The sequence below is a fragment of the Salvia splendens genome, chromosome 3 (genome assembly GCF_004379255.2).
Source record: "Salvia splendens isolate huo1 chromosome 3, SspV2, whole genome shotgun sequence".
In the NCBI taxonomy this organism is placed as follows: Eukaryota; Viridiplantae; Streptophyta; class Magnoliopsida; order Lamiales; family Lamiaceae; genus Salvia; species Salvia splendens.
Genome location: NC_056034.1, coordinates 44,033,341 through 44,060,105, shown reverse-complemented (window position 1 = coordinate 44,060,105; position 26,765 = coordinate 44,033,341). Strand labels below are relative to the sequence as shown.

General features: G+C 36.8%; 5 protein-coding genes across 9 annotated transcripts; 2 read left to right on the top strand and 3 right to left on the bottom strand.

Annotated features, from left to right (window-relative positions):
* Positions 1 to 727: 727 nt before the first annotated feature.
* LOC121793807 lies at positions 728 to 1,574 on the bottom strand. Of its 3 annotated transcripts, none has more exons than XM_042191841.1 (2): positions 1,382 to 1,574; positions 728 to 1,280 (listed from the first exon to the last, which is right to left on the bottom strand). In XM_042191841.1, exons 1-2 carry the CDS (start codon positions 1,407 to 1,409, stop codon positions 862 to 864), a joined length of 447 nt encoding a protein of 148 aa, XP_042047775.1. In that variant the 5' UTR covers positions 1,410 to 1,574; the 3' UTR covers positions 728 to 861. The 3 variants fall into 3 exon arrangements, with proteins under 3 accessions (XP_042047775.1, XP_042047776.1, XP_042047778.1); XM_042191842.1 differs by having other exon boundaries at positions 1,378 to 1,520; XM_042191844.1 differs by having other exon boundaries at positions 728 to 1,296; positions 1,378 to 1,481.
* Positions 1,575 to 2,563: 989 nt separating this feature from the next.
* Positions 2,564 to 6,156, top strand: LOC121793393 (cyclin-L1-1-like). The gene is made up of 9 exons (XM_042191394.1): positions 2,564 to 2,818; positions 3,477 to 3,662; positions 3,870 to 3,951; positions 4,055 to 4,195; positions 4,377 to 4,546; positions 4,818 to 5,094; positions 5,280 to 5,688; positions 5,757 to 5,792; positions 5,897 to 6,156. Exons 2-9 carry the CDS (start codon positions 3,511 to 3,513, stop codon positions 5,965 to 5,967), a joined length of 1,338 nt encoding a protein of 445 aa, XP_042047328.1. The 5' UTR covers positions 2,564 to 2,818; positions 3,477 to 3,510; the 3' UTR covers positions 5,968 to 6,156.
* Positions 6,157 to 6,859: 703 nt separating this feature from the next.
* Positions 6,860 to 11,355, bottom strand: LOC121796268. Of its 3 annotated transcripts, XR_006049723.1 has the most exons (4): positions 11,160 to 11,355; positions 9,751 to 9,890; positions 7,244 to 9,531; positions 6,860 to 7,144 (listed from the first exon to the last, which is right to left on the bottom strand). XR_006049723.1 is itself a non-coding variant. In XM_042195073.1 (3 exons), exon 3 carries the CDS (start codon positions 9,490 to 9,492, stop codon positions 7,369 to 7,371), a length of 2,124 nt encoding a protein of 707 aa, XP_042051007.1. In that variant the 5' UTR covers positions 9,493 to 9,531; positions 9,751 to 9,890; positions 11,091 to 11,355; the 3' UTR covers positions 6,860 to 7,368. The 3 variants fall into 3 exon arrangements, 2 of the variants coding, with proteins under 2 accessions (XP_042051007.1, XP_042051006.1); XM_042195073.1 differs by having other exon boundaries at positions 6,860 to 9,531; positions 11,091 to 11,355; XM_042195072.1 differs by having other exon boundaries at positions 6,860 to 9,531.
* Positions 11,356 to 14,301: 2,946 nt separating this feature from the next.
* Positions 14,302 to 23,822, bottom strand: LOC121796266 (diacylglycerol O-acyltransferase 1A-like). Its single transcript, XM_042195071.1, has 16 exons — positions 23,237 to 23,822; positions 22,828 to 22,908; positions 22,588 to 22,661; positions 22,422 to 22,497; positions 21,655 to 21,722; positions 20,781 to 20,904; positions 20,469 to 20,567; positions 19,525 to 19,626; positions 19,298 to 19,434; positions 18,774 to 18,855; positions 18,631 to 18,651; positions 17,699 to 17,761; positions 16,708 to 16,755; positions 16,555 to 16,617; positions 15,826 to 15,879; positions 14,302 to 14,713 (listed from the first exon to the last, which is right to left on the bottom strand). The coding sequence occupies exons 1-16, from the start codon at positions 23,654 to 23,656 to the stop codon at positions 14,609 to 14,611; spliced, it is 1,617 nt and encodes a 538-aa protein (XP_042051005.1). The 5' UTR covers positions 23,657 to 23,822; the 3' UTR covers positions 14,302 to 14,608.
* Positions 23,823 to 24,137: 315 nt separating this feature from the next.
* LOC121793392 (glycylpeptide N-tetradecanoyltransferase 1-like) lies at positions 24,138 to 26,183 on the top strand. Its single transcript, XM_042191393.1, has 2 exons — positions 24,138 to 24,293; positions 24,615 to 26,183. The coding sequence occupies exon 2, from the start codon at positions 24,624 to 24,626 to the stop codon at positions 25,926 to 25,928; it is 1,305 nt and encodes a 434-aa protein (XP_042047327.1). The 5' UTR covers positions 24,138 to 24,293; positions 24,615 to 24,623; the 3' UTR covers positions 25,929 to 26,183.
* The last annotated feature ends 582 nt before the right edge of the window (positions 26,184 to 26,765 follow it).

The window sequence follows — 26,765 nt, the reverse complement described above, 5'->3', positions numbered from 1 at the left end:
TAAGCTATCTTAGACATAGAACTAAAAAAGAATTTCTACACAGAATTCAGATACCACACTTGAAAAAGAAGCTAACTTTCCATTCAAAAACATCATAATCTCACAAATTACAAATATACCATAACCAGAGAGCAAAAGAGACCAACGCCTTCCACTTTTAAAGCAAATCAAACCAGAGAGAAGTAGAGAATAGATTGCCAATGCTTAAATTGTACAGCAAGCTTAACTACAATCTAAGGTTTTGACAGCCTATCGAATCATTCGTGATCATCCGAATCTACCGATATTCATCCATTCAAATCAACATTTTCACATAATGCCAGTCTCTGATCAGCAATATTTGATTCAGAATCATTCAATTCGATTTAGCTCAGCAAACTCAATACAATCATACATTTCAAATCCATATATATTTCACCCCAAAATGTAGCTTAATTAATCACCAATATCAAAATCCAAAGGTTCAACAACCAATTTAGGCAGACACAATACATACATGTATATATATATATATATATATATAGGGTTTTGATCTATGCAAAACTAGATTTAAACACAGAAACGCAGAACAATATCATAATTAGGTCACTTTTAGGTCATAATTAGATAATTTTTAGGTCATGCTAACAAAGCATGACCTAAAACGATCTTAGCATGACATTAAACCCAAATATTATAATATGACCTAAAATTGCTTAATTATGACCTTCCGTGTTTTTGGTTAATTATTGACCATTAGATCATCTAATCCAAGGGCCAAGATTTGGTCTGCATTTCTGGATTTAAACACATACTTATTTTGATTATCTCCCTATATATATATATATATATATAGAGAGAGAGAGAAATAGATGAATACATTCACCTATAGCCATAGACCATGAGAGTATACCTCTCTTTGATCCACCTAAAACTCTTCTTAAACGATCCCTTCACTTTCCCCTCAACCGTATAAGCCTTGTAGCTAGCAACTCTCTTCTTCCTCTGCAGCTCCGGATCAGCCAGAGTCCTGCTTCTCGCATCAGCCCCATTCGTTGACTTCCCCTTTTTGAACTTCCACTGCTCTCCGCCGCCGCCAGCCCCGACGATGTCGAGCTGGCCATTCCTCTGCGCGGAGGAGGAGGCGTACGATGCGCTGTAGCACCTCAGATCTTGCATCCCGCTAGGGTTTGAATTCGGCTTGAAATTGGCATTGCTGTCGCCGAAATTGGTGCCGTAATAGCCGTACGTGTTGTCGAGCTGCTCGTTCTTGTACGATTTGGATCTGAAATCCCCCATTCCTGCAGGAATTTTGAACTTAATTTTTGATAGTGATAATTTCAGTCGTTGAATGATTGATTGATATAAGCATGTGATGAAGGAGAGAAGAAATTCTACTTGCGTTTTGTGGTGTCGGCGGACTTCGTCATTAACAAGAAGCTGACCCCTGCAAAATTCCTTTCTTTGCCTTGTTTAAATAAATCTTTTTTTTTTCTTTGCCTTGTTTAAATAAATCTTTTTTTTTTCATTTACTAAATGAAAATATGTAGTAGTATATGTTTTTAAAAATTGCACCGATTTTAGCTTGTGAACATTTGAGCTGAGTATCATTCATACATACTGATATTTAAATATGGTGTATGTATAATTATGTAAGAATATGACATACATCTATTATATTCTCTCACCTATTTAGCATTTGTCGATTTGAACTCATCTTTTAGGACCACATATATTTAAACTCATTAAATTAATGTGTGCAGTCAACTTGAATAATAAATGAGTACTTTTATTTTTGTTTGCAACACGTTTTATATCCTATAAATTTAGGCTACTAGTTGATTTAAACAAGCTTATCTTTTGCTGGCCCAAAATTTAATTTTTGTCACATAAAATTCAATCTTTTAGATATACAACATACATCTAAATTAGGCCAAAAATCATAATTTTAAAGGTTAATACCCATTATTAGTATTTAATCTTGAGTTTTGTCGGAAAAGGAGCTACAGTAATTGAATACTACTACTAACTTTATCGGTGATATTTTACTAAACACTTCAAGTATGGGTCTTATCACAAATAAAGTTTCTTTTTCCTTTTTATTTTATATCTAGTTTTTAATTAAAATGAAGAGAGTTTATCAATCACTACAAAACATATGCTATAAATAAATTACGTCTAGTATTCATGTATTTCACAATTATTCATAATTTCACAATGTTTAATTCATTTCATTATTTACTTTACTAGTATCCAATACATATATTTTCAAAATTATGATATTCATAGAGTTAAAATATAATTTTAAATTTTTTAAGAAATGGTGAAAATAAAATAAGAGAATTGTGTTACAAATAAATTTGTTTTTAATTAAGTACACAACATTTGTTATTAATTAAATTAATAATAATTAACTAAACTTAATTAGATTATACAATAGGAGTACTAGATTTGAAGAGGAGAAAACAAAAAATATAAAATAAATAATCAACGAAAAAATCAGAAAAATGAAAAGAAAAGGAAAGAAAATAAATAGTAGGAAAAAAACTCTAATTCCCATATAAAAACTCTAAAATCTAAATATGAGTGAATTTTGAAACTATAATTCGCAGCCCTAATTTTGAACCCTTTTTTCAGCTCCGATCACTGAATTTGGATTCCCGAAGCCCCAATTGCGCAATATTATGCTGAGATCACCGTCGCCTCCGCCAAAGTAAGAAGCTTTATCCACAGTCGCATGGTATCGAGTCCCTTTCAAACAGCTGTTGTAGCTCCACAATTCGCGTGTTGTTTGGATTGGATTTTCTGAAACTGCAGCGTCTCCCTTCTCTAGCTTCAGGTGAATTAGTGGATTTTTTGTTTGCCGTTAAGCATAAAACTTAAAATTCCCTTATCGTGCGTCATCTTTCTTATTAGAATTGTGTGGTAATATTAATTTTCACGACAAGTCTTCAGACTCCGTTGCTCAATCATGTGTGTAATTAGGGCTAAAAAAGGAGAATGTGGTTATGTAGTTCTACTGTTGAGAAAGCGATAAACAAACCTAAAATGCATATGCTTTTTAGTGTTCGGTTAAAGTAGATTTATAACATCAGAATGCAGAATGTTGTTAGGTTGGGGATACCACTAGGATGCAAGTTATGATGTTGATTTGTGACAAGAAGTTCGTATCAATTGGTCAAAGATTTTATGTGCGAGAAGTTTTTATGTATAAAAACTTATGAATGGCTAATTAACTATGAAGTGATCACATCGGGACTGGATTATCTTTGGTGAATGAGGCAATTTACATTTTCTGCTGCTATGTTTTGTACACTTGCATTTTTTCTTTAAGAGTTTTCTTAAGTTGACAATGAGTTGTGGACGTCTTTGGGTTTGGATCTGATCTCCGTATAAAGTAATACTGAGTTTTGAAGATAACATAAATGATTGCTTACCAAGTTCTGTGGTTTCCCCGATTTTAGCTTTAATTTGTGAATTCATAAAATTGGTGGCAGGTTGAGTATCCTCGCGCTTGGTGAAAGATAGAACATGATTTATACGGCAATTGACACGTTTTATCTGTCAGAAGAACAGCTGAAGAGTTCACCATCTCGTAAAGATGGCATTGACGAGGCCACTGAAACTACACTTAGAATATATGGTTGTGACCTCATACAAGAGAGCGGCATATTGCTTAAGCTGTATCCTTTTCCATGCCATATTCTGTTTATTCGATTTCTCTTACTTTGGTGCTTTAGCGTATAATCTTCCATGTTTTTGTTACATGGAGAAATAATCTTACGTTGCTGCTGAACTGCAAAAAATATCTAGTAAAGTGGTCACGTAGTACTATATGTGAGTCACCTTGTCCTCTACGTTGGCTTTCTAATTTCCTTATCTATGCTCAGACCACAAGCTGTTATGGCCACTGGTCAAGTCCTATTTCATCGCTTCTACTGCAAGAAGTCATTTGCTCGGTTTAATGTGAAGGTCTCTTTTGTTTACCCATTTGTTCATACTATGCCTAATCACATTTTTCATTTGGAATCTTTTTTATTCTATTGTGACTTTGACTAGATTCATTTATTTGCAGAGGGTTGCAGCTAGTTGTCTTTGGCTTGCTACAAAACTTGAGGAGAGTCCTAGAAAAGCCAGGCAGATACTGATTGTCTTTCACAGGATGGAATGTAGGAGGGAGAACTTGCCAATAGAGCATTTGGACACATCCTCCAAGGTTAGATTTTACTACTGTTATATCTAAGATGCTTGTTTTCATATTTTTGATTCGCTATGAGCTATTTTATTCTTCTGTTGATCATTCTTTGCCACAGTCTAGTATCTCAAATGGTTAAGTACCTGAGTTGACTGTGTTTATATATTTGGGGAGTGAATTCATGTCTTTTGTTCTTTAACAGAGATATGTGGATCTGAAGGCAGATTTGATCAGAACTGAAAGGCATCTTCTCAAAGAGATGGGTTTTATCTGTCATGTTGAGCACCCTCACAAATTCATATCAAATTACATTGCTACTCTGGAAATTCCCCCAGAACTCAGACAAGAAGCTTGGAATCTGGCAAACGACAGGTTTAACTTTTGTGCCATATACTATCTTTTATTTGGACTTTGGGTTAAAAGATGTAAAATAGATTGGAACTCAGACAAAAAATTTTGAATTTGGTTTTTGTTCTGTTGAAAGGGTTTTTTATCAACAGCGCTTAGTAGGTTCGCTCTCTCCATCCATAGTCTGACATTGCAGTCTTAATGTGGATGTGTGGACCAAGAGTTTTTAATCAACCAATTCTTCTTGACAGTTATCACACAATTTTAATGATGTTCTTGTGTTGCGTACAAACAGTTTGCGCACGACTTTGTGTGTGAGATTCAAGAGTGCAGTTGTGGCATGTGGTGTTGTATATGCTGCAGCCCGCAGGTCTCAAGTGCCATTACCTGAGAATCCTCCATGGTGGAAAGCATTTGATGCCGACAAATCTGGAATCGATGAGGTTTGCAGAGTTTTGGCGCATCTATACAGCCTTCCAAAGGCCCAGTATATTCCTGTTTGTAAGGAAGGGGGTTCCTTTACAACGCCTGCTAATCGATCATGGGATTTACCACATCAGTCAGCTTCGAAGGTAAAAACAACAACGTTATACTTTTTTTGGGTTTCATGTTAGTTTCCAGTTTGTTCATGTTTTCATGTTCACTATCTTGCTACCAAAACACATGTGAATACATTTTGCAATAGCTATTAATTGTCTCCATCGGAATCGAGTAAGCAAATGTAGATGATCTGCTCGTATCTCATACTTCGTTTCAGGATGGTCAATTAGTAGGAACAACCACAAATGAAGACACCAGTACTGCAAAGGCGCCTTCCACTGCTGTCAATGCAGAAGCTGGTAAGGACGAAATGGTCAAAGCTTCTCTCGAAAAATTGAAGGATACAAAGAAAAGTGACAAGGATGGTGAAAGCACAACGAATGGCGGTGACTCAAGAGAGGAACCTCATGCTAAACTGTCATCGGACACTAGGACAGAAACAGGTGGCGAAAGGATCAAGGAGAGGGAGAGAGACAGGGAAAGGGATAGAACCAGGGGCAGAGACCATGATAGAGGGCGGGATTCTGACAGAGAACGTGGACGGGATGAGAGGGATGACTATGAAAGGGGCAGAGACAAGGTTAGGGAGAGGGTTCATCGTTCGAGGGACAAAGGAAAAGATTCTGGTGAGGATTATTTTAGTTTATTCGTTTATAAGTACATTATTCAACTTTCTTACTGACCTAATCCACAGGACGCATGGAGAAGTCCAAACATCATTCTTCTCGAGGTACTTCTGCTTGTCCTTTTTCATATTTTACTATATCTAGGACCAGTAGTTATACAAGCCAAATGATAATTTCTATTTTCTTGTGGAAATATTTTTTTGACCAGAACGAGACCATCACAGCTCTTCTTATGCATCAAAAGAGAAGGATCGCCGCAAGCATCATTCATATGCTTGAATGAAACAATGGCGGACATACGTGGGAGCATGGGGTTTCGAATACCGGCGGCCCGGATAACTGCTCTTTCCTCATTCTATACTTCACTAGATGTAGTTCTTCTCATTGTTGTACCTTTACATTGTGCATTTTGTGAACTTTTATTTTTTTTAAATTTTCTCATACTATTAATTTTGTTTATTTTCTTCACATTAGTAATTTTTTTTACTACAGCTTTTGTAAGAAGACGATGAAGCGTAGCGCTTTTGTAAGAAGACGATGAAGCGTAGCTCAGTTGATATCAATCCAATGGGTTAGGATTTTAAGTCACCACGAAAATGAATAAGAAACCAGTTATTGATCCTTTTTCTCAAAAAAAAAATTGTAGATTAAGTAAGTTTCTAAAAGCATATAAATTTTAAGAATTTATGATGCCCCCAAGAAAAACCAGCGCAATGGCATTTTTCAAAATAGTTCCAAAACTCTCATTTTATATTAGTATGGATTTGAAATAAGTTATTTCACCTTCATACTCGAAAAGTCTTATGAAAAGTCTGTGCTGCTCGTGAGGCGCCAATTATAAAAGTTATCAAACTTGACACCAGTTTTATTTTTAATCTTGATTCGTAGAAGTATACTGTTTTTTTTTAATGTTAGAGGTATATCGATTTTTGCCTAATGCTTAGTACTTTTTCACCTCTATGAGTTCTACTCTCATTTCAAATTTATTGGAGGGTCCTATTGGCTTGCATCCCGTAAGAATTAAACCTATGAATTTGCCAATAATGAGTGGACTTTAACCATTCGGTTTTAATGGTAGCCCTAACTTCTTGATTTATAGCAAGATAAACAAGCCAAAGCCAAAGCCCAACTTTGAACTCCAAATTCATAGCATGCAAAAGATAAATGGAAATTATAAACAAAACAGTCATCTACTCTTTGTTAGAATAGCTGCAACTACAATATTAATAATTCTTTACCAATCTAGTAAAGGCTAAGAAACTATCACCAACACTATGATAGTAAACCTTCTAGCATTTATAAGTACATACCCACAGAAACAGATTGTGAACCCCCCCTCCAAAGACTACCCTTTTTACCAGTAAGTTGGAACCTCATAATAGAAAAATTACTTCATCTTCACTTCCTGTTCTGATGCACTAACAAAAAGTTCAGCACAGTCGGACCGTACAAGACGCTTCAGAAGGAGACAACAAGACAGGTTCAAGATTCCAACAATTCGGAAATTTGGTGCTTAAACAGCTAATCAAAACCAAACCAAATCATGAGTACCTACCATTTGTTTGCCAAAGTCTTGACTTGTTTATTTGTTGGGGGAAACCACAAAATCCACATCCAGCTAGCCATAAATCTTCACCAGCCTCAGTACACAAATGTTGTTTGGGGGAATACATGATGACATCAATTTGTGCTTTGCTTCATAACATTCCCTCCTCGAGGCGATCGCCGGAGGTTCTTCCCTGTAGTCCCTTTCGAATCCACAGTCTTATGTGGACTACAGAATCTCCCTGACTTAGAAGATTTACCATTTTCCCCAGCACATTTCGGCAGTGAGCTCTCAACACTAGGATTGTTATCTCTATGTTCGACCTTTGCTTTCCCAGGGAAATACAAGTCATCGGGATTAAGAGGTAAAGAAGCAGGATCAAGTTCAAAGGATCCTATCGGCACTCCTTCTCTTTCCATGCCAGTCATTTTGAAACTGGGAACAAAGTGTGAGAACTTGTACAGCTTTTTTGGGTCTATTAAAAATGAATTGATTACATTTTGCTCACGCCTCCGGAAGAGGCTCACAAATCCATTGACCTTGTCCAAGTGGACAACTTTTATGCCAATACCTTCAGCAAAATCAGAGAGAACCTCAACAATTTCATATCTGAATTTCTCATGATTCTCAGGGTCAGAACTCCAACTGATGGCCCAGTCTCTCAGAAGAGCCCAAACCTCCCCTTTTCTTGGGTATAAGAAAAAAGAACCTCTCTTTTTCCCTTTTTCACAATGCACTTGATGAGAGAGTGACAAGCATCCAGATATTTTGTCAGTTTTGCCAATCTTAAAACTTCCACAACCAACAGGCAACTCTGCCTCTACCCACCTTTTAAAAGAATCATGTATAGGAACAGCTTCCAGCCATGTAATATGCAATTCAAACGGAGAAGAACATACCTTCCTCACCTTGGCATAGAATCTTGGCATGCTATCTAATGTATCATAACAAGCCCAAAACTGATTGACACGAAACTGGTTTTCATCACGCATCTTCTCAAAATCACTAAATTCTGGGTCAGGACACTCCATATATTCTCTGTCTGGATCATTACTTGAAGATAAATCTAGGTCAGAGCTTTCAACTTCAACTGGGTCAGCAGGAACAGTAGACCTACCACCAGTTACCCCTCTGATATCAGCCTTTTTATTAAAACCCTCAATGTTGTCCTTCAAACTTTCTTTGGAATGAGCAGCTCCTGTCTCTTTGTTTCCAAACTTAGAAGATTCTGGAACGGTGGGGAAACTATTTTGATTAACATGCTTTGAGTCTCTAGCATCCTTATGCTCCTTAGCATCTGTCTCTGTGCTTGTGTGAGGTCTCTTGAGAGGTCTAGAATCATTATCTTCATCAGCTTCCATGTATGACACATGCTGCCTGCTCCGTGATGACTTACGTGCAGATTGAGCTTGAGCAGCATCGGTCTTGGCATTTTTAGATTCCTTCTGAACTGGACCAGCATTGGTCTTTAAATTCTCAGCAACCCCTTGTGATCCGGATTGGGGCACTGAAGACGCTTTAACAGCAGCTTGGTGTACATCAGGTTTTGATGGAAACTGCTGAGAACCTTGGTTACCCAACTTGTCTGAGGAAACTTGTGGAGCAGGCATTACATATGCAACAAATGGCTTGGAGCATTTAAGGCACAGCAAACGCTTGTTCACAACTTTTCTGGGATGCTTGTAGTTTACTTTGCAGTAAGGGCATTGTGTCCAGAACTCAGTAGTGGGAGTATTATGATGTTGATTCAGGCTACTGAAACCATTAGACGTGTTTTTGTTTTGAACACCATATTGGCTATTGAACTGAGAACTTCTGTTCGTCTGATGATTTGGAGGGATTGTTGTGGATCTGGACCAGGCGTTTATCTTTCTGTCATATACAGATTTTTTTGCTGGATCTGAAAGCAATGCATTTGCTTCACAAATCAACTTAAAAGCCCCCTCCGCACCAGGAAATCGATTCTTATCAGGATGGAGCATAAGTGCTAGCCGGCGATATTGTTTTTTTATTGTTGCCTCATCAGCCGACTTTTCAACTTGAAGGACTCCATACCAATCCTTTTCGGATCCTACAATCCTTTTTTCAGCTGAGCAATGCACATCACAGATGCTCAGCATCTGGGCAATATTTTCAAGTTCAGGGTAGAGGTTTTTTCCTTTTAAAGCAATCTTTCGGGCACCTTCAAAGTCGTGACTCTGCATCTTCTTTTCAGCGATTTCCTTGGCCCTGATAGCCTCATCTCTGTTGCAGTCCATTGAAAACAAACTAGATTTCCAAATTCCACAATGAGCTACCTATGTACACCAAACATATAGATTGTAAATTGCCATATTCTGCAAGCATACCCACATTCACACCATTCATGAACACTACTTAAAGAGTTTGTGTAAGCTAACAGTCCAATCACACTAATAAAATACAGTTTAACAAAAAAACAAGGCACAACCAACACTCCCAAACCCCCAATAACTGAAAAACACAGGAAGCCCAGTTACAATAATAGAAATACAAACCTTGTGGTCTGGAAACAGATTTAGTAGCAACGGCCAAGCACCACAGAGCACTTGGCCTTCACAAGAACTTGTTGTATCCAAGCAGCAAAGGGGATCACAAATCCATTAATAACCCGAGCTTCAACCACCAGTCAATAAACCTGATAAAAAATACATCAAGAAGCCATCCATCAATAGGATAATATTTACAGCACAAAGCAGCATATAAGTTTATGTAGAATCCCAGGAGACTAGATAGGAGCCCGGGACAAGATAGATATTAGTATAAGCATTGGGAAATATATCGCGCTCACATTATAACTTTCCTAAATAAAAGCTTATCTTATTCTTATTGTTTTCTAACTCAACAGCAACTAACAACTCCAACAATGCTGAGTATAAATGACTGAATGAACACACAGGCTGCAACAGATATGCAAAAAGGTCCCAGTGAACTTTCTGCCATCAATTTCTAAAAGCTAGAAGTATATCACATATATTAATACACTGCAAAATGCCAGCGAATACAGTTCTTTCACCCTGAAAACGTTTCCAAAGTTTATGTTTCACATCTTTTATCTTATGCACAACTTTTCAAAGTTTATGTTTCACATCTTTTATCTCATGCACAACTTTCCGTGGATTAGTGTGATACAATAAGCCATTTTAAGAGGTGGACCAAGAAACTAAATACATACTGTACTTCATTTACAAGACCCAACAGGACAAAACTGTTCTCATTAAGTATATCTCAAGATTAATCCCTGCAAATGGGGAAGTTAATAAGAAACTGCATAAAATGTGGAATTAATAATCTCATCTACCTCACTGGAGGAATGAAAGAATGGCAGTTATATAGCATTCAAACAGTATAATGGAATAAAAAAAGCTACAATAATCACATGCACTGGAAGCCACTATTACAAGAGTAAGAACTTCAAGCTTCAACGCTAAATCAATGCTGAATGCAGGTTTTGCCCCACCCAAAATGAAGCTTTTACTGACAAATCACACCCAGACGTCAAGAGAAAAGGTTAAAAAGCAGCGCCAACCAAATTACATCCTCATGCGAGACTAGCTACTCATGAATGTCACCATACATAAGGAAGAAACCAAAGCAGTGCTCAAAATGCACAAAAAAAAAAAGCGTGTAGATATGTAACATGAGCAAACACGAATTTGACGGGTGAAGAAAGCTTTTTCTCTACTATTTAGCAACTTCAATTCGAAAATATGAAATCACACTACGCAGTTAAAATAGCCGATTGCAACAAAATCAACTGAAACCCTAGAAACGACCGGAGAGATAGAACTCCTAAAGCCACAAGCAAAACCATATAATACAAAACAAAATCAAGCACCTCGGCACTTCAATTTTCATACTCTAAAGCAGAAAGCTTTGACAAATCTCACACCAAGCAATGTAGTACCTTGTGAGAAAAAGAGTGAGAGAGGGAGTCAACGAGTGGGGAGTGAAATTTGAGGTTGTTTTGTGGTGTTTCAATGGAGATCTGCTGCAAATAGAGAGGGAAAGAAAAGGAGGGAAAAAGGGATGAATTTTTTTGAAACCCTCAAAATCAATTCCTCAGAATTTTGATTTTCCCCCAAAACTATTGAGGGTTCAGCTTGCAGGGATGAAACGAGGGTTGTTTTTTGAGTGATCACAAAAATTTATGGAACAATCTAGAACATGGGCTTGGGCTTTGATTGGATTGGCCCAATGGGCCTGGATTGTTATGGAATTTTTTTGGAGGGGATGTTAATCGGGCCAATTCACTTAGTTGCGAGTTATGTCTTACATAACCGAACTATTTTCGATTCAAGCTACTAATTGGTTTATGTTTACGAGTAAAACTATTGCATTTTTCTTGAAGTTTCGGTGTTCGCCTGTTCGGCTAGCCTCTCGGGAAGGATTTGTGAATTTGCGTAACGTGTGTGGGTTTTATTGGTGTCGTATTCTTGTAGTAACACATATACCATTTTTACTCGATCGAAGCAGCTAATTTCGCATTTATTGTAAATTTGAGTGTCATCTCGACCTTAGTTTAAATGATACAAAACTAATAAGTAACTAACCGAGATACCATAACTTGACACATTTTTCATAAATAATTATAAGGATTTCCAAAAATTACAAATATCTCAATATACGGTATCTAGCTAATACGGGGTAATTCTTTTGGTGTTCTAGGGTATTATTTAAGTTTCATAAGTGTTCTGGGTTTTTTTAAAATTTTCAGTTTGGGAGAGACGCATGAGGCTCATGCATCTTCGGAAACTAGCTAGAGTATAACTATACTTTAATCAGAGTTGTTCATCAGAAAAATAGGAAAATCTCAAAATTCATGTAATAAGATATAGAAAGAGTTATGATGAGAGGAAGAAAAATGGCAAATGTGTGTAATTACATGCAAATAACCCAACATATTGTCTTATCATATTTTACAAGGGGTGAGCAAAAATTTGAAACCGAATACATGAATTGAACCAAACAAAATCGTAAAACTTGATTCATATTTTTGGATTTCAGTTCGGTTTCATTTTTTAAGAAAAAATCGGCAAAAACCCAAAACAAACCTCTGTCCACAGAAAAATAGTTTTGTTAGTCCACCAAAAAATCCAAAATTAATCTTTATCTATTGTTGAATATGACTACTACAAAATTGGGTACATGATAAACACTAGCTGAACGTAATATAATATGAAAAAAAAGGAAAGAGTGCGAGAAATTAAAATGAAACGAAACAAACGCAACAAAACCGTAGAGATAATAGCCGAGTCGAGGAGTCCTCTTTCCATAAGATGAGCTACACCCCAATAGTGCTCTAAAAACTAGATGATGCCGAGGGCATAGCTTCGGCATAAAAACTATGCAGAGAGAGAGAACTTATATGTATACAAAGAATGCTTTACAGTTTGCAGTGTATGAAATGCATGGAGTGACTATCATATTTATGTTTTAATGGTTTAAAAGGATTGAGCTTAGATAAAAGCCAAGTTCCCAACTAAAAGATCAATTGCCAAGATTTAAGACTCACGTCGCAAGACACGCGGACGCTGCCTTGCGAGGTGGGGTGGGCAGCGGCGCGTTCGTGTAGATTGTACGCCAACTCTGTCCACTTTAATTATTACTCCATGGAATAATTTAGTCTCTTAAATACTCATGTCATCCCACTAAATATGAAATATTTGCTTTTTTAAGAGTTTTATGAGTTAACACATTAATTAATCTCATTACCTCCGTTTTTTCAAGACTAACTTTTAAAATATTAAGTAATTCACACTCACTTGGAGGAGAGAAAATGAATATAGTGACTAACTTTTAAACTATTAAGTATTTCTCACTCACTGGGAATAAGAGACTAAATGAATTATGAATATATCACGATCGTGTGCTTTGGACATGAATTGATCCTATATAATTTAATTTCACAAATTAAATGTTCCATCACATACATGACCCGATCAAACCCTTTGAGCGGGTACGATTCCAACATTATCTGATTTGATCGGGTACGATTCCAACATTATCTAATTTTGACATTATCTACTATGGAGAAATCCATTTTCTACTAACCATATTCCAATCAAAAATTTTTTTCCGTTATCACTTTTATACTATACAAATTTTGTACTATTAATACTGTCCATTTCACTTTTAATCGCATAATATGAGGTTCATGAAATTGTGAAACAAGATTTGAATATTGAAATGCTGTAGCTGTCAATTATTTGTACTCCTATAATTTTTTTGTTCGAGCTAGTTTAAATAACGCTATTGTGATTACGAAGCTCCCAAAAAAAGTTTGCCTACATGTAGTGTGGTGCGGCGCCAACATATTAAAAACACAACATTAGAAAATAAAAATTATCCTAATTTATTGTAATCAAGCTGGTTAGCTTTGCTTCCAATTGCCATTAGGCTTTCAAATCTCATCCACTCCACCCCACCCCACACCTCATCACATCCTATCCCTCCAAATCTCATCCATTAGGCTTTCAGACTCCGTTTGCTGCAACATCTGCATGTTTTATACGGTCTGACTCGTATATTGTTGCAAAGAGTGCACTTCGTAGTGGATGTAAAGTGTGCTTCTCTGCCCGTCACAATAAAACACGTACGCAGCTCATCCACGCCATAATCTCAACCTGCTCGCGCTAAGGTACATTACGCGCTGTGTTCATACATACAATTGGCAATGTCAGCTACAGATGTGATATCTGCGATATTGTACTGCATTCATGGTGTTGCGATGCTTCCGTCAAAAGTGAGTAATCATCGATGGGACAAGCACCCTCTGCCGCTGTCGTTTGATGCTAGCGCCAACCATCCTAGTGACTTCTACTGCGAACTCTGCGAAAAGGAGATGAACCCCAAAACCTGGATGTATCATTGTCGAGGCTGCGATGGTTCCATCCATCCTAAGTGCTTGCTAACTTCATTGGGCTGGTGTCGGAACATCCAAGTTTGGGCAGCAGTATAAGGTTGGGCATTTCACCAACACCGTATCATGTATTCTACAGTCTGAAAACACGATCTCAAATGATACACGTAATGGTGGACAAAGGGAGTACATGAAAACGCTCATATTTTCGCCAGAATTTACATATAGCACAACCATCTCCAGTCTAAAAACATCAATGTTTCATCAAATTTTAGACCATTCTGTATTTTCTTGAGAAATGGACAAAACTTTGATGGCCACATTACAACAACAAATCATAACGTTATCTTGCTATGACAGATAACATACTACTTCAAGCCGTTTTACACAGATAAGATGCATCAAGTTCTCTATCGGCACATAATTCGGGATTCTTGTTTTCTCTTCGGGGCGAGGGGTTATCAGCTTGAAATATCTTTTGAAGACAGATATCCCTACCTTGTGCTAGCTTTTCGATTCATCAAGTCGTGGTAGTATAACAGCACGCACATAGGTTGACCGAAGATGCAGAAGAAGCACCAAAACATCATATTGCCCACCTGGTGGAGAGTATGAATTATAGGCAACTGATTTTTACAAATATTACCAATTTACGGATGTACAAGGCCAAAAGAAAAGAAACATACAATGTCCCATAAGTTATTTATTTGAGACAAAGTAGAGCTAAAGGGATCTTTCCGTGCTAATACATGTCTTCCAAACTTAGTTCAGGAACTAAACCTTTTAAATAGAGTCAAATCAAGAAACTAGAAAGATACTCCCTCCGTCCCACAATAAGAGTACTAGAAAGATACTCCCTCCGTCCCACAATAATTGTCACTCTTATTGTGGGCACGGGTTTTAAGAAATGTAAAGAAAAATTGGTTGAAAAAGTTAGTGGCGTGTGGGACCCACTTTTTATATTGTTTTATAATAAAATGTGAGTGAAGTGAGTTAGTGAAATGTGGGACCTACTTACTATTTATAGTAAAAATGAAGTGTGACAATTATTGTGGGACGGACCGAAATGGAAAAGAGTGACAATTATTGTGGGGCGGAGGGAGTACATCGGAATCCCAGGAGAGTCGGGTAAGTTTCAGATTCGTTCAGGATAGCTTTGGAGAAAGGTCTAGCACATACTCCCTCCGTCCACGAACAATAGGGCTATTCCATTTTTATCCCTCGTTTTGGAAAAATGATAATAAATAGTTAAAGTGGATAGAAGGAAAAGTAAGAGAGAAAATAATATAGAGAAGTCTCTTGTATATATTATTCTCTCTCTTAGTTTTCTTTCTCTCCACTTTAACTATTTATTATCATTTTTCCAAAACGAGGGATAAAAATGGAATAGCCCTATTTTTCGTGGACGGAGGGAGTTGTTATTATGAAGACAATTTAAGGTATTAATAAGATAATTTACATCATAAGCCGATTATTTGCAATTACTCTAACTAGAAGCTGAACTCAGCAATATGGAACAAGTCAACTTAAAGAGCGCCATAATACTAATATACCACATTTTTTTTCCCATTTCTGTTTCTTTGTTGGGGGTTGGGGTTGGGGGGTGTTGGGATGGGCATTCTCATAAGGTCAAGTCATTCACTGTCAAACTGGTAAGTAAGAATGGTAAATAAACAAAAGTAGTAAATGTGATAAGAAAGCAGAAGCCTACCATTGAGTTTTTGAACTTGTCTTGTAAGTAATTAGTCACGATTACAAGAGGAACCTGTTCAAATACAAAGTAGAGGAAGGAATTAAAAATCCACCTTCAAAGTGACAAGCAGTGAAAATCACTGCAGCAGTTCTGCCATGTTTTTATTTGATGAAGATAGACTGATAGAAACCAACAAAGTCTATTCTGTTTTCTCTTCTTACTTTTCACCTCATTTGAAAATTCAACGCGAAACAGAAGTTGATTCATTTCTCCAGCATTGCAATACTAACTGACATTGAAAACTGCTAACTCCATGCATTATATCTAAATTTAGTGTTACGAATTTATAAATAAAACTTAAATTTGAGTATTTCCGGATCCAATGTTAAGCAAATAATCCAAAATCAGTTTGGCACTGATTGACCATATTTACTGTGCATGGTGTTTTTTGTGTTACCACAAGCAAATAATCCAAAATCAGTTTGGTACTGATTGACCATATTTACTGTGCATGGTTTTTTTTGTGCTACCTCATTACAATAGTACAACGCAGGGGATGCTGATGAATTACGAATAGAGAACCACGTGTGCTATTGCCCTATTGGACATTTTGCCTCTGAAGGCAAGCATCCCCAAATAATACATTGTTCTGTTTAAACCTCACAAGATATCTTTAAACAATGGCATCATGTGTCATGTTGGATAATGGATAGTCAAGAGTTACAGAGTAAGAAAAAAATTTCATACCTGAAGCATGATACCAGAGAATGCCCAAAACTTGAATATGTGGCAAGGGACAGCAACACACAACTGTTTTGGCACATGTAACACACAATTATCTAACACTGCTAGAGTTCCTGAGTTTTATGAATAAAATAAACCAGGAAAAGATCATCATACCTCATGGAAAATTGCGGAAACAAGAAACGCAATCAAAATTGCCACCGTCTGCAACACACACCGAGGGGAATTTAAAAATAAATGGAGGAGACACAAGCAAATATAAATATCATTAGAGGAATACCTACCATAGTCAGATCTCGCCAATCCATAACCACCAATATAATAAATTCAGAAACTAGCAGAGGACAAAGGCTCTTATATTATGGACAACATTATATAATTGTTTATTATGGGACACAGTTGAGTGGAAAATACCAGCACCTTAATATTTTTCTTGTTTTGATTCATTTGGTTAAAGAAATTACCACTTATAAAAATATAGTAAGAAGATGGGTGGTATTATGCCAGTATGTATGCATCACAATCTTCCACATAATCCCACATGGAAATAATGAGGTGCGATCATGCTTCTAAATTTTACTAAAGAATGAAAATCTATCAACAGGAACAAAGATATAGGAAGTTACAGCCAGTAGAAAGTCAACAGAAATGGAGGCAGAAGCAATGGTAGCAAACAAACAAATTGATCTGAGCTTGTTGGATTCATGTGTAAGATTTAGTGCCAAAATTATGGATAGACGTTCAAACATATCAATAAATTTCTATTATAATGTATCCACGAAGATTTTGAAGCTTTAATTATAGGCACATATATAACAACACATTGGCAATATGCCATTGAAAAGAGTGAAACTTGAAAAATCCATCAAAGAAATAAGCACTACTGAAATAGATAGCAATTGAAGCTGATGACCATTGAGTCTCAAATAGAACTGAACTAATGTGAACAGTGAACTAGAAAAGCGTAACAAATTTAAGTAGCAGTTGTTGCACACAGATGTCAGATTGTATGACATGTATATGTGCATAAAAGAATAAGAAGTTGAAATTTAAGGTAGTACCATAAAAATAACTGCCTATAACCAATAGATCCGCACATGCATTTACAGGAAGTTGATTAACCAACATACTGATTACATTAAAATACCTTTGGCAACCCATTCTGTAGAGACGGGCAATATATATGTCGAACCATCCATTTATGGACAGGCTGCGATGAAAAAAAAGATAATAAGAAATTGTACAATGGATGATAGCAACTGCAGTAAACCAGTAGAACTAAGATATGGTGGCAGAAGTGGGATAGTTACGTATGTTCCGATTATGTACCATATGATACTTGTATGTATATTTTCTAAAATAAAACTAATACCTACTCATTGATACTAGTATTTGATATCTATTTTGAAACAGAGAAACCATAAGTGATAATCCAGCTAGCCCAACTAATCTGCCAAAAATTTCACAAAATATTTTTCTGAATGGAAATAAGCACTTATGGCCAAGCCAACACGAGACATGAACATTATTCAGAGTTCTGATTTGTTGAGCGACCTGTTTCTCCTTTACCAACCTATTTTCCACAAGCAAAATACGTTCCATATTTCTGCCACCACCTAAGTTTTAGAAGCTTCACTTAAGCCTAACTGTTGGGCACACGATATTATCACGTTAATCTTTTTAGATAGAAAAGGAAAAAGGATGTTTATGCATCTTAGTGAGGCTCTATTAGAAAATGTTATGGACTAACTCATTTTAGATAGAGAAGGAAAATAATGTGTATGCATCATATGGACTCACTTGATGGTGCACTGTGTAATGATTAAAAGCAGATTTTCTGACAGCCATTAGTTGCTGAAAATATAAGTTAACATTCCTTGCATTTGGGTACTACCGCACTAGTGTTGCTTATTACCCATAGCTTTAAAATGTTATGTGTTATAAAACTAGTAACCCCTTCACCCAACCACAACCAAATTCCATCATAACCATGCCGGAACACTTGTTTGACATGTGAGTTCTCAGTGTGATGATGTGAGTCCACATTATAAATAAGCTCTGAACAACTAAATAACTCACCATATTCCACATTCTCCAATACTGATGAAAACAGCAACATCATCCCATCAATACATTGTAGGATCACCCAAAATTTGTCAGCCATGATTTATATTCCGATAAAGAGAATTAGCAGAGAAACAATAGAAAAGGATAATGTTCACCTCCTCGACGGTCTTTGCATTCCACCAATCCTTATAAAACTCACGGTCCCCAAAGCATAACAGTTCAGCAAGTATATTTAGCCTATATCATAGCACTGCATGTAAGTATATGATCAGAGTAATGTAATTAAAAGGACAAGCTAAGTTAAGTGGTAAACATTGCTTCTCATCATACAGAAGCTTATAAAATCAGAGGAGAAAAAACACGGCCACACACCATAATACTTCTTGCACCAAAGTAAAGCATATTAGTATATCATACTCCCTCCGTTTCCTAAAAATAGGAACTTTTAGAACGACCCGGGTTTTAATACAAAATTGGTGAAGTAAGAGAAAGATAGAAAAAAAAGTGTGTTAGTGGAAAATGGGTCCCACCTCATAGAGAGAAATAACTTTCCTATTATGGAGTGTTTCTACTTTTAGGAAATGGCCCCAAAAGGAAAGAGTTTCTATTTTTAGGAAACGGAGGGAGTAATAATTTGACTGTGAATATATTTATTAAACTTTAGGAAGAATTAACATACCAGAGGTGAAAAAAACAATAAAACATGCAGAGCCACACGTATAAATTTGGAACTGAAAGCTTCAAGACCCTCTCCACGGCATACAAAAGATTCCCTTTCAGGGGATGTTGAGAATTTTGAACAATCGGGTTTATATACTGCATCATAAAGCAAACTATATTAAAGCCATGTTTCACAGTTAAATAAGGTGAACTATCTAAATTGAAGAGCAAGAAACAGGAAATTACCTGTTCTATAATAAATCCCATGAATCCTGTAAATATTACCAGTTTAATGAGTTGCCTTACCACCCAACCCTTCCGAATGCATGATGTTCGAGGGTAGCTTGGCTACAAACAACAGAAATCACTTAATCCAGGCACAATCACATAAGCTATAAACACTTATAGTTGATGTTCCACAAACCAGAGTAGTGCTAAGGACTTGCACGGTTGCACCTCAAAACGGGAGCACAAAATTGATAAGTATAATTTACAGAGATTAGATTACTGATAATGACTTTTCCTTCTATGCAGCTGCTTGACAATGCAGATACTTTGCTCTTACAATGTTAGTACACGCTACAGAATGACTCCAAATGACATTTATTCGCCATGTTGGCTGAATTTGCACTATCAAGATTGGATGTGTGAGCTTGAAAAAGCACCCAGTCCAAGTAACCAAGGCATTAACTGAATGTTAGCTCAGTACATTTTCCTTGACTGCTTTAACTGATAATGAAATGATGCTTCCTATGTAACATCTTCTAAACAGACACAAACATGTTTTAGAACATACAAAATGCACAGTATTCTTAGTAGTATATCCAGATTCCAGTTACAAGAGAATTTGTGTCGCACATGAGTGAACACCTAGCAAATCGTATTGAGGACTTTAGGAGCCTTAAACTTGGTAAGAATGTCTCGCAAGTAAAGACTAGGTTTCTGACGTGAGGACAAAGAGACTTTTATTCTTGCAGCATAGAACACACATGGTCACTAATCAGTTACGCATTTTCAGAATGCGTAACATCCAAAACCAGAAGTAATAAAAGTATCCCATTTTGGGAATCTAGTTCCCACTTATGCCCATTTCAAGAATTTTTCCCACTAATCTACACTTTAGTTTAACTAAAACTGATTGAAGAGTGAAGTGTGATTTCTTTATTGATGAATTGCAAGAGCAAGTATACCTGGTAACACAATGTAGGAGCAACCATGAAGTAAACCAGACTCTTAAAGCTAACATCATAAGAGTAGTCGAGGTTCCAGTATCTGGATACAGCTTCCCACTGACATCATACAGTAAACTTGTTATGAGAAAATATCCAAGCATGACTCCATCTTTGACAAGAGATAGTGTCCATGTTTGTTTAGTACAATCCTGATGTTTACTTGTTTAGTTCAGAATGTGAGGATTATTATGCCAATACTTGTATTATTAATTTTAATGGGAATATTTGTGACAGAATCACTAAGATAACATAAATATTCCCTCTCATTACCTTATCCTGTGATTTTGCTAGTACTCTCAAATCATAATTTGTATGTGCGTATGAAACCAGCTTTAGCCATACAATGCAAGCAAAGAGCATCAACGCAACACCTGATAGAACAGCAGAATCACACCTGTGCAGCAGTTGAATATGATTTTCACATCAGGATTGTATTTTACTCCAGTTCAACTAAGATCCATTCTCCCTGCAGAATCGCTTAAAACTAATGTTTATAATATCATGTCAAAAGTTTAAGGAACGCCCTCCACTTTTCAACTTATACTGGGATCTGCTCTATCTGTTTCTGAGCAATAAAAGTTACCTAAAAGTGGACCAAAAGATCCCTCTATTTCAATTCACTCTGACCAATAATTTGTCACAGTATTAATTTGTTTATTCAACCAGTTTGACGGGCAATTGCAGAACAGGTTAATCAAAGTTCAATGGTATTCTTCTCTCTAGCCAAATCTAAGATAAAGTTGAGGGGAACATTAAAAAAAAATCTTATACTATATTACTGGGACTATAGGCCATCTTCACAGAAGAATCTAAACAAGATAAAAGATAAGAAAACCACTTAAAAATCCTGCACTACCTTCACAACCTTCACATATCAGAATGCAGTAGTGCCGGAATTGTTTTCTATTTTATGTCCAATTATAGTGGTCTGTCAAATAAACAATCATTACAATTTCTACCTAGAGAAAGCCATCAAACCATACCAAATAGATTGGTGGGCTGCTGCAAAGATTGTTGTCATTCCAGATGAGTATATGTTCATAAAATCTTTCATGTCAAATCTTGAAAACAATCTCAAGGTGCTAATCACACAATTCCTTCATTTTAGAAACAATGTCCTACTTTTATAGTACTGAAGACATACCTAAGAATGACAACAACCGGAAACAAGATCGCTGCTGTTGTAATTATTACATGTAGAAAAACTGCAACCTGCAACAGAATAAATTCAACTAATACTATATTCATAAATATTATTTGCATGGACCATTAAGCACGATGGTCAACTAAGCTCACACCACATAACAATTAATACTAGGAAGGTAAACCAACAACAATGTAAAGAACACTATAGAGAAATGCCTCTACTACAACAGAGGCAGAATTAGTAAGCTAGCACAATGGTGGGTAAGACACTAAGACCTATTATCCAAGAAGTAAGGTAATGCCTGTATTGGATAGCGACATAGAGTAAAAGTAAAAATAAAACTGAAGTGGACTAAGTTAATTAGTAGCTAAGTTAATTAAAGGTACAGAGTATGCCAACATAATTAGCAAAAAGCAGCTAAACATCATCAGCACTCATAACATTTTCAACTGTACCAAAACTCTCAGGGTGTAAGTGACACTAGAATGTTCATGTAACTCAACTATATGACTTTTTATGGTATTATAGACAATGAAGCAAGGGACTGCTATGAAGATTCAAAATTCAAGTGGCCAACTGTGTCCATTCACATTAAATGTGTACACAAATGAATAAATACTCCCTTGCTTTAATCATGGTTCAAGGAAGAATCTCCATGCAGCTTAGCATACTATTGAAAGGAAAGTAAGCATAAATATCTTCATCTACATGAGAATGGCAAACGAAAAAACAGGGGAAGGAAGAATGAACCGACATTTACTTACCCACTCATGTATATACTTTAGTTTCACCAACTTCTCAACAAGAAATGCAGCAAGCGCAAAAACTGGAAGACACAGACTGAAGAAATAACATAGAAAAAAGCTACCGTGAAGATATCCTCTTACAAATCCTCCCAAATTTCAATAAAAGGGTACAAGTTTTAATTACCAACACATTAACAGTGGCCAATCACTAAGTGACGTTGAACTAAACCAAAATCCTGCTTTGATCAACCACCCATACTGAATAAAGACAGGGTTAGATATTAGAGACAAAAAAATTAAAGAATTCCAATTAAGATGTAGCAAGTACATACTAAACTACCTGAAAAAAAACAGAGAATTAATGTATAAGTTTGATATACATGCATTGTACGGGTAAAAAATGGCCCTTGTGGGAAATACGCACCTTCATCAAATTCTCAATTATAAGTCTGCTATTTACAGCAACAAGCACCACTACACAAAGGTTGAATAGACCAGCATGGCTCTGCAAGAGGACAAGTAAATCATTATTGAAATGTGAAAACCAAATGTCATCTTCCTTTAGAGTTTAGACCAACATTTGTGGTTAAGGGAGTTCAAATTTAATATCACCAACTAATTATTGCTTTATCTAATCCAACATACTTGGCCTCGTTTTCTGAGTCGGGTCAAATAAACATCACAAGAATGACAAACTATAACAGTTATTCTTATGATTCTTCAGTTCAAGCATAACAGGCATTTCAGTAAATTAATCACAAATCGGATTTCAGGAAACCTAAAACTGTTCATGCAACGCCATGTAACCTAAAAGAAGTTGAAGTCCAACCTACCTGTTTAAAGATAGCGTCGGAGCTAAGAGGACTCTCCTTATTTTTGCGGTGAGCAGGCGCGGCTGCTCTGAACATGAATTTGGCAGCCATTGCGTCCGTTCCCTTGGCATTACTACTTTCTCCATCCTCCTTCACTTTGCCCTCCCTCTCCTCCTCCTTCTCGTTGCCATAACTCAACTCCCTATCCTGCTTCTTCTCCTGGGATTCCGCAGCTCCGCCTCGGGAATTCCGCATCAAACTAGCGCCGTTTCGGTCACCTCTGTTGTCATTGATTGCGCTCTCAGCCTCCGGCGAGCTGGAATCGGAGCCGAGGACAGGTGGAACGGAGAGCCTCCGTCGAAGAGTGGCGTGCTGCGCGCCTCCATTGTCGGCGCCGGACGACGTCGCGCCGACGATCTCCGGCGAGTCCATGATCGCCATTCGCGTGGAAAATTGAGGGAAAATTGAAGTCTAATTCACAACTTCGCCGAGAAGAATTCGGTTCAAGAGAGATGAATTGAAAACACGGATTTTAATTGAAAATAGAAATGCTGAGGGAAATTAATTAATCATGCATTATTTTTATTTGTAACTATGGCGGCGTATTTTAGCTTTAGCGGCGCGCGGTGGCATATGCCCAATCATTGCAGTAAACCAATGGAGTAACATTCATTTTATATTTACAATATGCATTTTCTCTCTTTTTCTAATTATTGAAATTAATATTGATTGGTAATTGTCTTTATCTATATAGATAATTGTCTTTATCTAAAGACAATTACCAATTAATTTAATTAACAGTGATTAGTGATTGGTAATTGTCTTTTAGCTAAATAAAGTAGTTTTATTTTGTCCATTTTAGTTTTATCAATGGACAAAAAGGGCTAAAGTAGTAGTAGTAGAATGCAAAATTCTCAAAATATTGGGCATAAAAAGAATAATCTAACCCCCCAAAATGAAAAAAATAGAATAACAGTTGAATTCATCAATGCTTCGTTTACTTGAATGAACACTGCTGCAGTGGAGCCATAGGTGGCGATTTCCCGCTCCACTCTCATTGAAATTTCGCTATTTCTGCGTAAGTCTTAGTTCTCATACTTCAGTTTACGATTCTTTATTTTGATTGCGTTATTACGTTATTTTCCTGATAAATAGGGTTTAACGATTCATGATTGCATGATTTGTTATAGTCTTTACGATGTTTTTGTGTAATGAATCGATATATAAATGGATATAACATGCTACAGATTTTTATTATTAGTTTCTGCTTTTCTGCTCAATTTTTAGCTGAGGAATTTAGCAGTAATATGCAAAGTTTTGCTGGCAAAATAATTATGAAAAAAATGTTCTTTTTCGGCAATTGGAAAATTAAAATGAGGGCATTGTTTGCACTTTGCAGTACGTAGAAATGGCAGACAAAAAATCTTCATTTGAATCCAACAAAGAAATTCCAGAGCAAGATTCTGCTGCTCTTTCGCTTTCTGGATTTAGAAACTCCCTTGATGATATTGTTCAGCAGTTTCAAGGACCCAACCCGTATAACCAGGAGCATAAGTTCTGGGAAAGCCAGCCCGTTGGGCAATTTAAGGATGTTGGAGACTCGAGTTTGCCTGAGGGCCCGATTGAGCAGCCAACGCCGTTGTCTGAGGTAAAACAGGAGCCCTACAACCTTCCTGAATTGTATGAGTGGACTCTGTGTGATATGGATTCAGATGAGGTGTGCAATGAGGTTTACCTTTTGTTGATGAATAATTACGTTGAGGATGATGACAACCTATTCAGGTTCAACTATACGAAGGAGTTTCTTAGGTGGGGTTTGCGCCCTCCGGGTTTTTACCAGAATTGGCACATTGGGGTTCGTGTGAAGGCTTCCAAGAAACTCGTTGCTTTTATCACTGGTATTCCGGTGAAAATGAGTGTGCGTGGTGAGGTTGTTCGAATGGCTGAGGTCAATTTTCTGTGTGTGCATAAGAAGCTCAGGTCTAAGAGGCTTGCTCCTGTGATGATCAAGGAAGTGACGAGAAGGATTCATTTGGAAAACATATGGCAGGCTGCGTACACTGCGGGTGTGCTTCTCCCTACACCTGTCGCCACTTGCCAATACTGGCATAGGACGTTAAACCCGAAGAAACTAATTGATATTGGTTTCTCCAGGCTCGGGGATAGGATGACAATGAGCCGAACAATCAAACTCTACAGATTGCCAACTTCAACAGCTACCCCTGGCTTGAGAAAGATGGAGCTCCAAGACGTTCTCTCAGTTACTCGATTACTGCAAAACTATTTGAGTCGGTTTGTTGTTGCTCCTACATTTGATGAAGATGAAGTGGAGCACTGGCTTCTTCCACAGGAGAATGTAGTTGAGAGTTACGTAGTGGAGAGCCCAGAGACTCATAGAATAACAGACTTCTTCAGCTTCTATGCTCTCCCTTCCTCTATCCTCAACAACCCGAGTTACTCTACTCTCAAGGCAGCTTACTCGTTCTATAACGTCTCCACAAGGACTCCACTGATTCAGCTGTTTCAGGATGCTCTTGTCATTGCAAAACAAAAGGATTACGATGTGTTTAATGCGCTTGATGTCATGGATAACGAGCCGCTTATGAAAGATCTCAAATTTGGCCAAGGGGATGGGCAACTGTATTACTATCTCTATAACTATCGGCTAAGGGAGGCGTTGAAACCATCAGAACTCGGACTTGTGTTGCTGTGAATCGCCGGGTTGGCATTCCTTTTTCAAGAACGCCCAGACAAGTACCTGGCTCACTTTGTTCCCTTTTTGAGAATTTTCAGTTGAATGTTATGTTTGCTTGCTGGCCTCGGCTATGATTTTTGGTTGCTCGATTTTAGGTGCATTTGAACGATGTTATACTTTTTTCTGCTGCAGACATTTTGCATAGATGCAACTTGCGTAGCTAGAATATTGTTTCTGCTAACACACCGATATTATGCACATCTTCTTCTTCAATATTTGGATTCATCTTCTGAAAACTTATTTGGTGATATGCTGATGGATTAGATCGGATTGAATCTTATGAATATCGATCGATTGGGTAGATAGAGCCCGATATTTTCAATATTTGGAATGTTCTTCTGAAAACTTATTTGGTGATATGCTTGTGTTTGGTTTGATGGATTAGATAAGATTTAATCGAAAGACAACATTGTATAAAGTGGTCATGGCTTGTTAGTCATAGTCACCCCTGGTGAAAAAATTTAACATCTAGCAATTTGATAACAAGTTAATTTTGAATGTATTACTTGTAAACATATACCATTTGTTTGCATTCTTGAGAAATCTCACAAATAAGAGATAAGTAGTGCTATCAACTATTGACTACGAATATTTGTCTTCAATTAAAAACTCGAGTATGATTGCTGAAAACTTGACGTGGGAATGTGTGTAAAATGCTTAGTAGTTAAAAACAATTAGTTTTGAGGTTGATATATTTAATCAATTTGGAAATTCAGCAATGTGCAGAAAACTTTTCCAGATGTAAATTGTTCTTCTATTGTAGTAATTGTCAATGCCCTTATCTTTTTTTTTGGA